Below are 16,144 nucleotides of genomic sequence, written 5' to 3'. Positions count from 1 at the left end.
GTATTTGCAGCCACTAAGTCAAATGCAAAGAACCAGAAAGTGAGCACTCACAGGACATATTTGCCCTTGATGATGGCCAGCAGGATACACAGCAGCTGGCGACGAACTAAGAATATATACAGTTTCTTTGGACACCACTGAAGATGAAGAAAACTTCACTAACAATTCTCCATCCCACAAGCACCACATTTAAGAACGGTGAGAGCAATAAACTTGATCATTTAAGCTAACCATTAAAACAGCAGCTGAATTAAAGGCCCCTAGTACAAAAACTATATCGTTACCTGCATGGGCAAACGGGCTCCAAGCATGCACGAGAAAGCACACGCAGAAACAAAACACAACTTCAAAGCAACCAAGGCTATTCTCTTTTGACAGAAAAGGAGAACAAAGGAAAAGGAAAGGGAAGTTCACATACCCATGGATACCTGGAATTACAGCTAACTCATTATAAAAACTCGTTAGTTATCACGTAATAAAAACAGTTATTTACAGAAGCACCTGTCAAGTTCTCAAAATTTGGTGATATGAAGTCAGCACAGCTCTGTTTTGAACTTCAAACAAATTCCCATGCTAAAAAGCTCTTGATAAAGCAATTTAGCTCCATAAGGTACATTAATTTTTACAATATGTTCAATTGATTTACAAAATGAACAATAAGGCCCCCGTACTTTTCTATCTGTAGTGCTGCGTAGGACCACGTTTGCAACTCTGGAACACTTCTGACAGATCATCATATGGGAGAAATCACTCAAGAGAAACAGGCGTTCCTGTAGGTTGGATGCTGCCCCATGCGCAAGCAGGCAGTCTCTTTCCATCTCGCCGAACTTGACCCCTCCATATCTTTTTCTGTCCGATACTGGTTGCCGAGTGAGTGGATGCACAGGTCCAGTGTTTCTGAATTTTACCTTGTCTTCAGACATGTGAATCAGTCTTTGATAAAATGTAGGACCCATAAAAATTAAACTTTTTAGTCGTTGACCTGTTCTCCCGTTATACACTCTTTCATTTCCCCATCTCGAATAGCCAAGGCTGCATTTTAGTCCATTTCAGTTTGTAAAGAAAAGGATCTGATGATCTCCTAAAAGCTACAGATCATGAAAATCAACGAGAACAATAATTAAAAGGATGATAATGTAACTAACTGATCTACTCTACCTGTGAAGCTGCTCTGTGATATCATCAAAGGAGGCAGCAGCATAGGGTGTCGCATATTTCATACGACCACCAGAAGCAATCCCTTTCCCCAAAGCACACTCTAACAACTGGCCAGGAGTCTGTCTTGTTGGAAAAGCATGAGGATTTATCACTATATCTGGAACGATGCCTTCCCGAGTGAATGGAAAATTCTCCTGAGAGTCCAAGAATCCAACAACCCCTTTTTGACCATGCATACTTGAAAATTTATCTCCAAGGCATGGAGATCTAACCTGAAAAGGGCATGGAGTCTTAAGATTTGAACACCTGACTGGCTCTGTGAGAGCTATTGGATTGTCAAGAATACCGACAATTTGAATGTTACTGCAAGTAATTAAACAGAAACAGTGATTCCACCCATGACCAACATATATGTACACACTTACGATGTGCATCAGAAGCCCGCGAGGGCATACCTGTCTGAGATGGTCATGTCACCAAAATGTTGATCCAACGGATTAATTCATTTACTAGTTAGCACAGGGTTTAAACTTTACAGTATCCAATCTAATAAAAGATTAATCTGAAGGCTCAATCTACATTCAGGTACATACATGACAAACCAATTCTGAAACATTGGTTGCATTAGTCTGCATAAAATGACACAAACCACTCGTAATTTTGTAAAGTCACTTCTTAATAAGCCTGCCAGCTACTTGAAATACAAATCCATATCATACAACTTTTAACAAACTTTTTTGTCTTTAGTTTCTTCCCAAGGACAAGGCACACTTCTTCCTACAGGATAAAAATCTCATTTTAAAAAAATGTCATTATTTTTGTTGCTTACTGTATCTAAATGAATGTAACCATGTAAAGAGAAAATTAATGCTAAGTAGTCATAGTGGGCCTAGTCACCTATAGAGAAGGTTGCAGTTGATGGCCCTCATCGAGTATGTTCTCCCTTTTCTTCCTCTGTGCCTATCATTTTTTTTCTCCCACTTCCTTTCATCCTTCCCCTCCAGGCAAGTCCTTTTCTTTGCTTCCAACACACTGCACCACTCTCTCTCTCTCTCTCTCTCTCCCCCCCCCCCCAACCCCCTTCACACACTATTCCATACCTCAACAGATATGGTGAATCACATGTTTCTGTTTTCTGTAGACATTAAGTATATTCTAATTTGCTATTTTTTGTGCCTTTCATATGTGGCGAATCACATATTTGTGTTTTCTATATACATTAAGTATATCCAAGTTTCATAGAATTGCTTTTTTTTAGATGACTATTTTCAGATTTTTTATCATCTACCCGCACTTGGTTTAAGGTATTAAGATTAATTCAGAGGTTATAAAAATCCATTCTTAGTCGATATCGATAGTACATAAATCTAATTAGTTGATTGAGAAATACATGTTTGCTAATCATTTTAACAAGAGAACATGAATTTTTCTTTCTTAGTTTTTCCTTTTCATAAGAACCTAAAGCTGTTTACTCCGCCTAGGTCTTGAGTAAGGTCCACTCTGTAGGCCCAGCGCTACTACCCAGAGCCTTGGCTATGCCAGTTCAACATTGAATTCATCCTTGGCTGTATGTAGGCATCAAGTGAACACTTTAAAACGTGTTTACAGACACACAGAAGCATAGCAGAATGATGCTAAGAAAAAAATGGTAGCAATATAATAACGGAATAAAAAAACCAACATTAGAACATATGAGGAAAGAAGAAGCCACTATTAACCAAGCCAACAAAATGGATAAGAATGGTCTACGCATATCGACCGTACACAAGAGAGAGAGAGAGAACAACCTGCCTAAGAGATACAACAGCAAAATTTTTTCCTTCATCATTTGCAGACAACAAAACTCTCTGGACCTTCCCCTTCTCAGTATGTTTCAGCTTAACACTGTGATCCTCTCCTGATTCTGCAACTCTGCCGATGACTACATCACCAGCTTGCAGGTTTGCACCAATGAATGGAAATCCATCATCTTCAAGGCTGTCCACCCTACCATACCCTGTAAGTGGTTTTCCAAAGTCCACTTTTTCCTTAACCTTAAAACGCTTTCCTGTCACCTTCACAACATCAATCTCAGATTTATAGCTTCTATAATGCTCAGTTCGGTACATGCCCCGTTGTAATGAAGTTTGATTGAGAACAAGGGAATCCTCTTGGTTATAACCCATATGAACATTAACAGCCACAATAGCATTCTGCCCATTGAAGTGTTCAGATTTTCCTATGCAATCAGAAATCATAGTCCTAAAAAGAGGTTTCTGGGGATAGTAAAGCTGGTGAGAAAGAGTATCAACCCTGACATTGGGGTTTGTTGTCCAAAAACCTATGGCTTGCTGGGAATGTTTCTCAGATTGATAAAGAACACGCCTAGCAAAATTGTGGTTTGCAAATGGAATAATTCCACAACTTAAGGCCAACAAGAAAGATAGGTCAAGCTCGCAATGGGTATAGTGTGCAGGTTGGCCCTTATGATCCAACAGATATGCAAATCCCCATGCAGTACGACAATCCTCTTCTTCTTCGACACCGATGAATTCTATCATTTTCTCCTCTAGAAGACAACTAAATGAATAGTTTTTGCTTCTGAATTTCTCTATCTTCTCCTTAGACACAGCCAGTTCATTATTCTCCACAATTAGAAGGGGCCGCATAATTCTGCCAGGATCTGAGAAGATGCGTATTTCCATCAGTTGCTCATCTCTTTTAATCTCCACCTGAATAGGCCAACATGATAACCGTTAGGTTGGAGATGTTACAAATGTTTGCCAATGGAACATAACAAGAAAAACTCGTTCATCATGGTTAAATTAAAACCTCAGGTTATCTTCATGCGAACAAAGGATGGAGACAATCATTCTAGCATTTATTTAAGATAATATTGGACATGACAATACATGTTAGCTTATGCTTGCTTTAACAAAAAATTAGCACCTGGTAACTGCAAAACATCTCAAATTACTACGTTCTAATATCTTTTGCTACCAGAATATTTCTGTTCTTTATGAATAAGGTTCAGTTGATCCCGAAACAAACTGTCCAATCACAGAGGAGAAGGCCAAAAGCATTGAGATCAGGACCAATCTCCGAATTTTGGCTTCCTGATCGCTGCTTCATCTATATTGCCCAAAGTTTGGAGCATATGGACTTCACCAATTTGATGTGATTTATACATATTGAAAATTAAAAAAACGATGATGTGGTCATATATGTCATACTGATAAAAAGAAATTGCAGGAGTTAAGTGTTGTAGTACATAAACCTGAGGGTTGATTATCAAACTTCGGCGCAAGTTCTTCAGATTGCTAACAAAGGTAATAGAATCTTCACAAAGCCCCACCCACTCCCCATTCAAGAAAATCTTGAATCTTCCATGCAATGAAGATAGAGAACTGTCATCAATATCCTCCATTCCACAATCAACAAGTTTGTCCAAAGGTACATCTAACAAACTAGTGCTGACAAGACCTGTGACAGCCAAATTCTTCACAAGGCCACAATTTTCTCCGTCAGGTGTGGACAAAAAGCATACTTTGCCCCAGTATGAAGGATTTCTGCATTATTAGGGAAAACATTTAAAACAAGAAGCAACAAGAAAGAGAGCTCATAAACTCTTACTATCTTAAAAGTAAACCATCACAGTGATACACAAGTTTATTGTTATTGAACTTGTCAATATACGTCAGTATATCTGCAGAGATTCAGGAAGAAAATGAAAACAAACAGCAGATACAGACTCACAGACAGACAGAATCAGAGCTAAAAGGTCTGAGGACAGGGTAAGCCGTCCAAAAACATAAACACAAAATCAACCATATAGTTGTCAACAGAATGCCTGGTTTCCTAGAATTTGGAAAGAGTTGCAAAACACATGCACGAACACCAACACTTTCTTTTTCTTCTCATCTGCAATATCAACAGCATCCTTCAGCAAACAATATCCATGAAGGCAATTAATCAAATCATATCTCATTGCCGTGAGTGCTTATCCATGTGAAGCACAATAAGCAAGTACTCATCCAGTGATAATAAGAGATGACACTATTGAAGATGAAAAAAATCTTCAGTCAGGTCCAGAATATTGCCCCACTATCGATCAAAATGGACATTGCTACTGTAGCTAACCCATGTGAAGAAGCATTAACCTAGCATAGTAGATGACAAAGTCAATGACAATTGAGTGAACACGAATCCACAAAAGGTTCTTCCATTTCTGAAACCTTGATTTAGTTTTACCTTTTCTAACCACACATCTCACAAGGAGGCCAGGGAATGACATAAGAAAGCACCTTGTAAAGGTGGTGCCATGGTTCATTGTACCCAAATAGAGAGATTCACAGCCCTTCCACCCTAGCTGGCTGAGACCAGAGAGGGTCAATCCACTAACTGAAGATCCCTCGTTCTTAGAGAGCCAGAATAACTCACCCAAGTAAATCCCAATTATGTTTAAGTAAATGACAGTTAACATATATTAGGCTTGCATGACTCTCTTCTTACTTCAATAAGCAGTTCAAAAATATCTTCCTATATATGATAGACTGAGACAATAACCTCATGTTTGCAGTTGGAAATTGACAAGGAATGTGACCCACAATAGGAAATTCAGAAACTTGAAGCCATTTACTTGGATCAGCGCAAATTAGGCCTTCCTAAAGAGAATTTAAACAAAAAATATTATGAAACAAAACAACTGCAGTCTTTAGTTCTTACTCTGTCATGATAAATAGACTAATTGGAGGATATGGGTCACAGAATGATATAACTAATAAGCAAACAAAGAAAAGTTACAATTGCACAAGTGAACCATTTTGTTAATAGGATAATCAAACTACTAATGCACACTTACGGGTATCTCGCATCACCAATTTTTCCTGTATATTGAACTTGCAAGCGGCTTTTCCTCATATCTGACACTGTTTGCAGAGGGTTGGTTCTTCGAAGGGTCGCTACGACACCAGAACATCTTTCATTTCTTTTATATGAATGTGACCAACCTCCAGTTGAGAAAGCTCTATGTAGGCCATTTGTCACTATTGAAGCATCAAAGTAATTATCAATTGACTTCAGATCTTTAGACAAATCTCTTTGCAGAGCCCTGATCATGCGCCTTCCAGCATTCCTCACATGCAGCAATAACTCCCGCTCAAGCAATTCACCTGCCAATTCTAGCCTTTTATTTCTAAAGTCATCCTTATTGTCAATTTTTCTTTGTCCAAAATATGACAATAGCAAGCATTTGACCATGTATCCTAGAAAAAGAGCTTTCATACGACGGCTCTGAAGAGCTGGAAATAAATAAAGGTCGATACACTCATCCATTGATTCACTTGGAGGAAATTTTGATTTTCTTATTAGACCATTGATATAATCCATAGCCCTCCCGCTCCGACGAAAGTCTTCACATTTCTCATCAGCATCGTAAATTGCTGAAAGAATTATATTTGAGAAACTACCATCACTGGTATCAAGGTCAAGCATGTCGACAATTTCCTTATCTGATGTAGCACCAAGCGCAAAAAACATGATCCAGACAGGAACTGCAGCATATAGGAAGATTACATTTATGATTTTTACTTCAGCTAAAGCTCCTTTTGATGTCCCTAAAAGTTTTATGTAGATTCTTCTCCTTTTTATCTCATCTGGAATGTAAGATATCATCCAAGTTGGCTTATCTGAAACCCACAGCCTCCTTAAGCATCTTCTTTCCTGTGCAATGAAGGTCTACATACACCAGACATAAGTAAGGAATCACGTATTCCCATCAACAGACGAAAGAGAAAATGAGAACTAAGTGTGCCTAACTGTGTATGCAAGAATGATCATGTAGGCATATACTAAGATGAAAAATGAGAAATCTCACCTATTACTTTTAAGAATTAACAAGAAAAAGAAAATTTAGAGTACACATGACAGAAACTCTAAAATGTTCTTCCATATGCACAATACACATTCACATATGCTCATTTGCATGCACATGCAAACCATAGCAAAATATGACTAATTATTGAAGCCGTCTTACAGAACTATGAAAATGGGAAAGGAAGAACGACTCAATTGAGCCATGGTGTGTCTAGTATAACATTACTTCAATACCTCTTGGTGGCAGCAATTGTTGTTGACAACCACCATACCATTTTAAATTGAAACTCTTTCGGCTGCAAAATGGTTTCACAAACTTGCTAGATCCATCCCATTGAGATTGCCACTTCACAGTTCACACCAATGTGTATCACATATATTAGATAGGGTGCTACGCTATGTGCAAAAATAAGCACTGTTAAATGCTTCTTTTAAACATTAAACTAGAAATCGTACACACTAAGTTGTTTTATACCTATTTTGTAATCTCAACCCCATTTTCATACTCTTACAATTAATATTTCAATAGAATCCTTCCGAAGCAGTCATGTCCTATCTCTAACAAAGCATCCATGTGATAGGACTACAAATCGTACAGCAGTATGGGTCATAGGCATTTATACAAGCCAAAATGTTCCCATTGACAAGGTAAGGGTAAGATGCTGTCATATGTACGAATTGGGTCTTCTACCTGATCAACTTGTATTAGCAGCAGTCAAGAACCTGCGTGTCCATAAGTATGCTTCATGAATGAGAATCTCATGAGATGTTCGAGCAAATTGTCAGAGCACCATTAAAGTTGTAAAAGGCAGATTCAGCATTTTTTTCAAGATCAATGCTGTTGGCTACAAAATTCAAACACCTTCAAGCAAGGTACTGATGGAGGTTTATATCTGTAGATAATTTTAATTTTACTCAGAACCATTTGTCTTAAGTCTTAACTGACAATAAAGGTGGCAGACACCTTCTTTTGTTCAGTGAATACAAAAGATGCAGTTATGCACAGCTCAACCAGAACATTATCCAAAAACATATACGTGTGCACGAGAAAGGGCCCTTTTCCATTGTGGGAAACAAAATGACCTTGTTCAGCATTGGGGTGACAAATTGTATATCCAAGCCTACCAATCCTAACATACTTCATGCATTTGAACTATGAATTACAGACTTATCATACAGCTTCTCTGTCACCCTATGGGCTTCTCTACTCCAATTCATGCTTTGTCCAAACTTAATCAGGGTTAGATGGACAACTATAGCTAATATGTCACGTTATTGTTCCTGAGCATCGTACCAACATCTAGAACAAATTATAGCTACATGATCTCCAACAAGACACACTAGTTCTCCATATTTGGATAAAAGGAAATAGCAACACAAACTCATGTTCTCATCATTTACTGAATGACCAAGCGACATTTTTCATCACACACTGAGTGACTCAGCAGTAATTTGGATATATAAGACTAACCTTTTCTGAACCTTTGATGATAAAATAACCTCCAAGGTCAAAATCACAATCTTCTTTTTCAAGGCAGCAAAGACTTGATTTTACCATCACAGGAACGCGGCCAATCAGCACATCACATGTCTTCTCAGTGACTGCATTCCTGTATGGTTCTTTTCCAGTTTTAAATTTTTCATTTTTCTTCACATCTTCAAAAACCTATTACAAATACATGAAAAAACAATTGTACATCAGAATAGCAAGAAAAAAAGAAAAATTAAAAAACACAGACAAATTCTTCATTACAGTTCGCAGACGAAATTGAATTTCCAGACTTCAATGACAATTAACCCTTTCTATTTACAATTTTTTGGCTTTGCATATTATTTCGCTATCATACATTAGCAACTTGTTTGTTACTTTTTAAATAGAATAGGTGGAGGACTTCCCTTCAAAGCCAGAGTACCATTGATGAAAATCTAAGAACCATTTCCATCTCGTGTTGGTAAGGGTAACACATTTTCAACAGGCAGCATTCCCAAACCAAGCCAAAGTGTTTCTCTTCTCTCCATTCCTTTCCTCGGTTTATTTCAGATAATTCGTACTCAGAAATGCACATCCTTTATTTTGTTATTTCCTTTCTCTTATGAACCCTCTTATCTGCAACTTACTTATTTATCCTTATATTTTTTTTAGTAACTTCTTATGCATTGTCATGGTAAATGAATCTTCGATAACAAAATAAATATCACGCTTGTTCCTATCAGCTATGTGTTTATATTTTCCTCCACGTATTTAGAAATCTCTCTCTCTCTCTCTCTCTCTCTCTCTCTCTCTCTCTCTCTCTCTCTCTCTCACGCGCACACGCACGCACACACACATATTGGTGCCATTCATCCAGATTGCAATAATGGATGCATCTTTGAATGCATTGCTGCTACTGCTACGTCCCCTTCTCCCACCAGGAAAGGAAATTTTCATCTACGCCACGCTTTGGCCCTTAATTTTGGGTACACCTTGCACTGTTTTTTCTCAGAACTTTTTCGCATGGAATTCACAAGTTTACTTAAATGTTCTAAATTAAATGAAAATTTGTGAATGTAACATTTCACACATGCAAATGGCTTGAGAATAATTCTATTGAGTCCAGATACTACTCTATAATCTATATTGTAATTTTTAAAAATACTACAAATAAAAGTATGCACATAACTTGGCAATTTTGACAGAAAAAACAACATATAAAAGTATGGCTGGAAAATAGGACGATTCTGGCAAGACAAGTTGGTTCAACTGATAAACAATAGAACCAACTTGTCTTGCCAGAATCAATAGATAAGACAAGCTGTTTCTCTTTTTCTGATGTCTAGGGTCAAATTGGTTTGCATCTTTACCCACAAATAAAGCAGATAATGAAAATTTGAAAACTGCTTAAATATGATTTTCTGATATACATATGTATCAGAGAAAGAGAGAGAGAGAGAGAGAGAGAGGTTGTCTGTTGAACCTAGACACCACAGGCCTTCCTAATAGGCAATCAAACTTAAATCACCTACCCCGACCCTCCTTTTTTTGGCAAGGCCCAGAAACAGCTTTTAGGATCCAAGTAGGTGACCTGCCAACCATCCATCTCTAAGATGGACAGCTCTTGTTTGATTATGCTTCTCTGCCATAAAAGATCTACTAGTTCCAATATGACTTAGAAAATAACTCTTATTTAACTAAACATATACTTCTTTTGATTACAAAATATCGGTGAAGACATCTAAAGGTTCAGAATAGAGTACATGTGTATGTGTGTACGTATAAATAGAGAGAGAGAGAGAGAGAGAGATTGCCATTAGTATGTTGAAGTGCATAAATTTTGTCATTGATTACTCCCTAATTAGTGAAAAGGATGTCACTTTGAAGCTGATTTGTTTTGATTCACAAATTAAAACTTTTCAATAACTGAAAAATTTTTCTTCAAAAAGACATCGAGGGAATATGCTGGCATATTCACTGTAAAAGGAATAAAAAATTACCCATGGTCAAAACCTTGCAAAAGAAAAATACAAAATGCAAATTATTGGTGAGACAAGATATCCATGGCTCGAAAGCAAAACTCCTTGATGTCCCATTTTTGCAGATGAAACAGAAAAAGAGTGAGCATGCGTAAAGATAAATGAAATGGATATATCTGATTATTGATATGCTTAAATTTGTTTAGTCAGATACGGCGAGAAAATGCAGATTTATTATAAATAAATTCGGGCTCGGTAGGTACTATGTAGTTTCATCACTAAATTCAATATCTAACTAGGATTAGATAAAGATCTGACCAATTATATAAATGATGGGTCTTATGCAAGTGGGATCTGAATTCATTTTTGAAAAGATAGGGTTCAAATTCCAATGCACATCTGAACCCAATTACATAAGATTCAATTAAGTCAAACTCAGATAAAGACTGAACATGACCCGATTCCGAACCATTTACATCTCTAAGAATGGAATCACAAAGCTTCAAACAAAAGCAATGGAATGCAAAAGAAAAAAGAATTAAAGTGCTAAACTTCTTGGGGAAGGCAAAGAAGAAGCAAACAGGAGCCATCCTCATCAGCATGGGTTCACAGTTAAACAAAGAAAAGAAAAAGAAAAAAAGAAAAAAAAAAACTCTCTCTCTCTCTCTCTCTCTGCGTGCACACTTCTGGCCCTCCATCTCCCCTCACTGATGCTTAGCCGCTGTCGCTACTCTTCTGCCACCAGGTAGATCTTTTTTCTTTTCTTTTTCCTCCCTACTTTCTTTCTTCCTCCTCCTCCTGCTTCGTTTTTTCCTTTCTTTCTTTTCATCTACTGCTCCTGCTGTCTTTACTTCCCTCCTGCTTTTTGCCCCCTAATTCTTTTTTTTTTCCTTCTATTATTTCCTCCTTAATCTCCTGCCTTCGTTCTTCTTCTCCTAAATTTTTTTTACTTCTTTCTTCATCATCCTTTTTTCCCTTTATGGTTATATGCTGTTTGTTTTGTTTGTTTGTGTGTGTGTGTGTGTTTGTGTATATATACTGAAACATTTGACATACTGTGAAAGTGCTATGTTGTTATATATGTATATACTAAATATATAGTGCTTAACTTTGCATTTAATGTTTTAATTTGAGACTTTTTGTTATGCGTAATATTTGATGTCATACACTATTATGCCTCTCTAACATTAACTATTGTGTTGGAACATGTTTAATTTAACTTCATATTTTTGTAGCTCACATTTCTTACAGCGTTTGTTTTTCAATTTTTTTTGGTCTACCTAGGCCTTTCTGAAGACCCATGCCAAGGCCCACCAGCACTTTTGACTACATAAGTTTTCCTCCTTTTCATCATAAAATACTGTCCTGTTATTGGTTCTGTCCATTCTCTCTCACCATATTTCCTTCTGCCTGTAAATTTAAAATTTTTCTTCACCACTTTCCTCACTGTCTACATGTCCATAACACCTAGACATTCTGATGCTTACATAAGCAAGTCATGTCACTGGATTAGATTTCTTCCACCTCAATTTAACAACATTCACTTCTCATTGTCACTAGAAAAGAAAATTTTGAAGTGGTACAAAAAATGATTACAGAGAAAAGATATGTCAAATGATCTCCTAGTAAAATCCCTGTCCAACCAAATGACTTGATAGTTGATAGAGAGAAAGTGCTTGAAGTATCAACACCATTTTACTACAAGATAGCTGTTCCTTTTCTCGTTTTCTTGAACCAAACAAGTCAATACCAACTTCCTATCTCCTTTTTCTTCAAGTTTCTCATTCTGCTACAATCTTTTCCCTCTTCTTTTTTACAAACAGAGTAACCATATAAGCACTTGGTCGTTGTGTTATCAACATATCTATCATCATAAAGTTATATGCTCATTATTTTCAGGGGAAATATAAGTGGAACACACATAGGAATTATTATTATTAAATTCTATAATATTTTTATTTGAGAAATTACATGTAAAACCATAATTTATAAGCAGATACTTGTGTAATCACTAATCAATTATGATGCAATGAACTATCTTCATGCTTTCATACTTTCATATGTTAAATTTGCATTTGTCAGCCTGATTCCCTAAGCAATGGGAATGACAGAGAGTGTTCAGTTTTGCAAGGTAACAATATAGCAAATAAGATGATAAGCTGCATCAACAGAGGACAATTTCTTGACCTGCCTTTCTTATATGTTGCTTGTCATGTACTTGGAAGATTTGCAAACCTGACATCAATACCCTCTTCAAGTGACGCCAAAGGAAGTCATCCTAATGTCTTATGATTCAAATCAGGCTGGTGGCACATGTACATACAGATTGCTAAGACATCAGAACCTTGGGCTTGGGTTGGAATATTTTTCCCAGAGGCAGTAAACCAAATCATAGTCGCAGAAAACCTTTTTTTTTTTAAAAAGACCCAACAAAAATGTTCAAAACAATGAAAACAAGAAAATCCGTACTTTTCTTTGAAAAAAACTAAAAATGAGTTTTTGCATTTTTATTGCGTTTGTTTATCATTATATTTACGTTATTGTTATTTTAAAGTTTGAAACTTATGTTAAATTATTTATCTTCATTTCTAACATTACTAAAACATCATTTTATCAAGTTATTTTTTATGTTTTCTTGTTTTTTTTTCATTTATTCTATTTTATTTTATTTTTAAGAGTTTTGCCTTTCTAAAAGTTTGCGGAATTTTTCCCAAGATTTTCAGCTTTGCCAACAAAAAACACCCAAAAAAAACCTTGTTGTTTAAAGCCCGTTAACGATACTTGTGACTGAATCAAACAAAGGAGTTTTCATGGTAAGGAAAAGGTGATGAATGACATAGCCCTGGCACACATGCTATCAAATAGCAGAATTTGAAATATTTTGTGTCAAAGGTGTAATGTTGACAACATAAATCTCCTCTCTCTTCCTAGAAAAATGGGAAAGGGCTGGTTCTTGGACTACTTAATGAGGACCTTTGGTTAGACCATAGATGTCACTATTAAGTAAATATGAAACAATAACTTAAGGGACAAATATCTAACATTGTGTTCATGCCTCCTATTTAAACACAGGCACCATTTGTAAATTGATTGATTGATAACTTGCAACTCAGAAATAAGCAAATTGCAGCTGGATGGTACTTGGAAAATCCTCATCCCTTTCTCTTCAGAAAAAGATATTTCATAGAGAAAGAATGACACGCCAAAACAAACAGCAAACCAAAGTGCATCACTTTAGAGTATCCTTTCTTGTCTTATCGAGAAAAGATATAGCATTGACAATAGAAGCACAACTCAACGTAAACTTGCAAATGACCATGGAAAAAATAGATTGCTCTTACGAAGATAAACAGGAAGTAAAGAACTTGCCTGGACATTTATCTCAGCATGTATACGGGATGAATATGAAAGGTTCTGAAGACGTGCTTGGCTTGGAGTGAGAGGCCAAGTATTCCCTTGTTCATCACAGAAAGAAGGCTTGTCAATTCTAACGTTGCCAAACTTCACCACTGCACTCCGCCAACCACCAAATGTTTTTCTTGATGGATTGTAATCTGGAGAGACCTGAAACTCTCCAAGAGAATCAAAAAGCTTGTGTATCCCATGATCAACAAATTCGTTGAAAGAATTCAGCTGATGACTTATCAGTCCCCATTCATTAAAAAAAGACACTGTGGCATCCTTCAAAAACTTATGCAGCTCCTCTTTACTTAAGTCATACTTGGATAAAGCAGAACTACTTGTCTTGAGACCACATTCAGATGCTTCCACAGCATCCATCTGATGATTTTCTTCCAAATCATCAGTTTCACTTATCTTGTGCCCAATGTCAATATCCATCTTTTTGCTACCCATATTTCCAAACCTTAAAGGATGCTAAATGCAGAAGAAGAGGGTACAGTCAATTTTAAAATGGAATTCCAAGAAGCAAAATATCCATCTGCAGAAGACAAAGAAAAATCAGTTTTGGAAAACTTCACAATGAGATAGCTATAGGAATCGACAAAACAAAAATGAGTAAGAAAATAAAATGTCCTAATCATCTTTCTTATCAACAAATTTGAAGTTTCCATGAACACTTAATAGATGAATACTGGACCAATTAAAGAAGCCATTAATGCCTATTTATTTTCAGGTTTGTCATTTGGGGATGTGGCACGACGCCACTGAAGGAAACAAGGCAGGTCACAGAACGTCAAATATGAAAACACAAAAGAGAAAGTGTACCAGACCATGTATTAGTATCGTTTTCTATAGTCCCACAGACATGGTCCTAGAGACATAATAATTACCTGGACTGTGTGGCCAAGCACCCTTGACATCCAGGACGGTTTTGTGGTTTAAACAAAACTTTCACTGAAATCTACTTTTATCTTTTGATGAGTCTGCGTAATGTGTTTGTGTTACTGATACATCCTTCATGAAATGGGTCTCTTTCTTGATTCTTAAGATAACTCATGCGGCAGACGTACCACAGCCGCACATACATACATGTCCATCCATGCAAATACTCAAAGTATTGACTTGAAGGAAGAAGGTAACAACACTTACACAGAAAAGGCAGCAGCCCGCCGCTTTTACATCCAAAATAAGCCGCATGCATTCATGAATCTCCCCTAAGTCAAAATAAGATAAGGATTCATGCACAGCAAAAGCATCATATTCCTGAACGACACATTTTCCTGTGAACCACAGGCACGAACTCCATGTTTCTTTGTTTTAGCAATCCAACGAAATTTCCTAAAGATCGACAGATGACAACTCCGCAGTGGGGGGGGAAGAATGGCACTGCGAACTATAAGAAGATTGTTCCTAAAACGCAGCTTCCATGAAATTCAACCTCAACGCGGAAAACATGTACATATATCTGCAAAGCAGTTCAAGCAAAGCACGCACGCTGAGTATACGAAAGACAATTTAAAATAACAAAATGGGCGTCAACGACAGCAAATAACTAAAATGCAAGGATCATCATGACCCTGTCAGCATAATAACAGAAAAAACCTGTAGAAGTACCTAGAAGGCAAGCCAAATAAAGTACACTACTACACTATCATACCAAAAACACGCTAGGAAACCAAGTATCGTCCGATCAAAAAACCCTAACAGATTACGCGAAGAAACCCTCGTTTACTTGCCACGTCCCCGTAGACAAAAAAAGAAGACCAAAAAAGAAGCAAATGAAAGAGATGAACTCAAAAAGGAGAAGTGCAGAAGAGAGAGAGAGGGAGAGACGTCGTGATCAGCCTGTGCCAGTTCGGAGGGAGCAAGAGGAAGAACAAGAAGAACCCTACAAATCTCCCTCACTCCTCCACTTCTTTCTCTTCGTCCGCTTCTTGTCAGGGAGAAGGGAGTGTCTCTCTCTCTCCCCCTCTCCCTTCGCCAGGTTGACGTACAAGGACCAATATGGGCAAATGGGCCGATACGAATCGCTGGCACGCTTTTTCTGCAACGGGCAACTGTCGCAGTGACACGCTTTAATGGTGAGGGTTTTATCCCCAAATTGATGATGTCCACCCTCCGCTTAATCCTAATTGGCAGATTCGTACATTGCTTAGGAAAATTTGCAATTTATTGATAACTTTTATTTTTCTATTGCAATGCAGTGGTTGGCCATGATAAGTTTTGACTTGTCCCATTAGTGCAGATTCATTTGTTACTACCAGGAACCTTGAAATCGACT

At 37.2% G+C, this 16,144-nt stretch overlaps 1 protein-coding gene across 3 annotated transcripts; it reads right to left on the bottom strand.

Annotated features, from left to right (window-relative positions):
• Positions 1-423: 423 nt before the first annotated feature.
• Positions 424-15,897, bottom strand: LOC116247673 (DNA-directed RNA polymerases IV and V subunit 2-like). Of its 3 annotated transcripts, none has more exons than XM_031619917.2 (9): positions 15,697-15,896; positions 15,013-15,328; positions 13,831-14,401; positions 8,483-8,677; positions 5,999-6,873; positions 4,415-4,706; positions 2,946-3,869; positions 1,159-1,430; positions 424-1,032 (listed from the first exon to the last, which is right to left on the bottom strand). In XM_031619917.2, exons 3-9 carry the CDS (start codon positions 14,314-14,316, stop codon positions 534-536), a joined length of 3,543 nt encoding a protein of 1,180 aa, XP_031475777.1. In that variant the 5' UTR covers positions 14,317-14,401; positions 15,013-15,328; positions 15,697-15,896; the 3' UTR covers positions 424-533. The 3 variants fall into 3 exon arrangements, with proteins under 3 accessions (XP_031475777.1, XP_031475778.1, XP_031475780.1); XM_031619918.2 differs by having other exon boundaries at positions 15,013-15,077; XM_031619920.2 differs by lacking the exon at positions 15,013-15,328 and having other exon boundaries at positions 15,697-15,897.
• Between the last annotated feature and the right edge of the window lie 247 nt (positions 15,898-16,144).

Source organism: Nymphaea colorata, chromosome 2 (genome assembly GCF_008831285.2).
Source record: "Nymphaea colorata isolate Beijing-Zhang1983 chromosome 2, ASM883128v2, whole genome shotgun sequence".
Lineage (NCBI taxonomy): Eukaryota > Viridiplantae > Streptophyta > Magnoliopsida > Nymphaeales > Nymphaeaceae > Nymphaea > Nymphaea colorata.
Note: the sequence above shows the minus strand (reverse complement) of the source record. Positions and strands in the feature narration are given on the sequence as shown.

Bases quoted from the DNA above. Each gene is read 5' to 3' on its own strand.
- LOC116247673 (XM_031619920.2), bottom strand. From the start codon at position 14,316: ATGGGTAGCAAAAAGATGGATATTGACATTGGGCACAAGATAAGTGAA. The intron at 8,678-13,830 runs GCAAGTTCTTTA...TATTTGTAATAG, and splicing joins ATGCTGAGATAAATGTCCAG to GTTTTTGAAGATGTGAAGAA. The intron at 1,431-2,945 runs GTTGTTCTCTCT...TGCCCTTTTCAG, and splicing joins CTGTTGTATCTCTTAGGCAG to GTTAGATCTCCATGCCTTGG.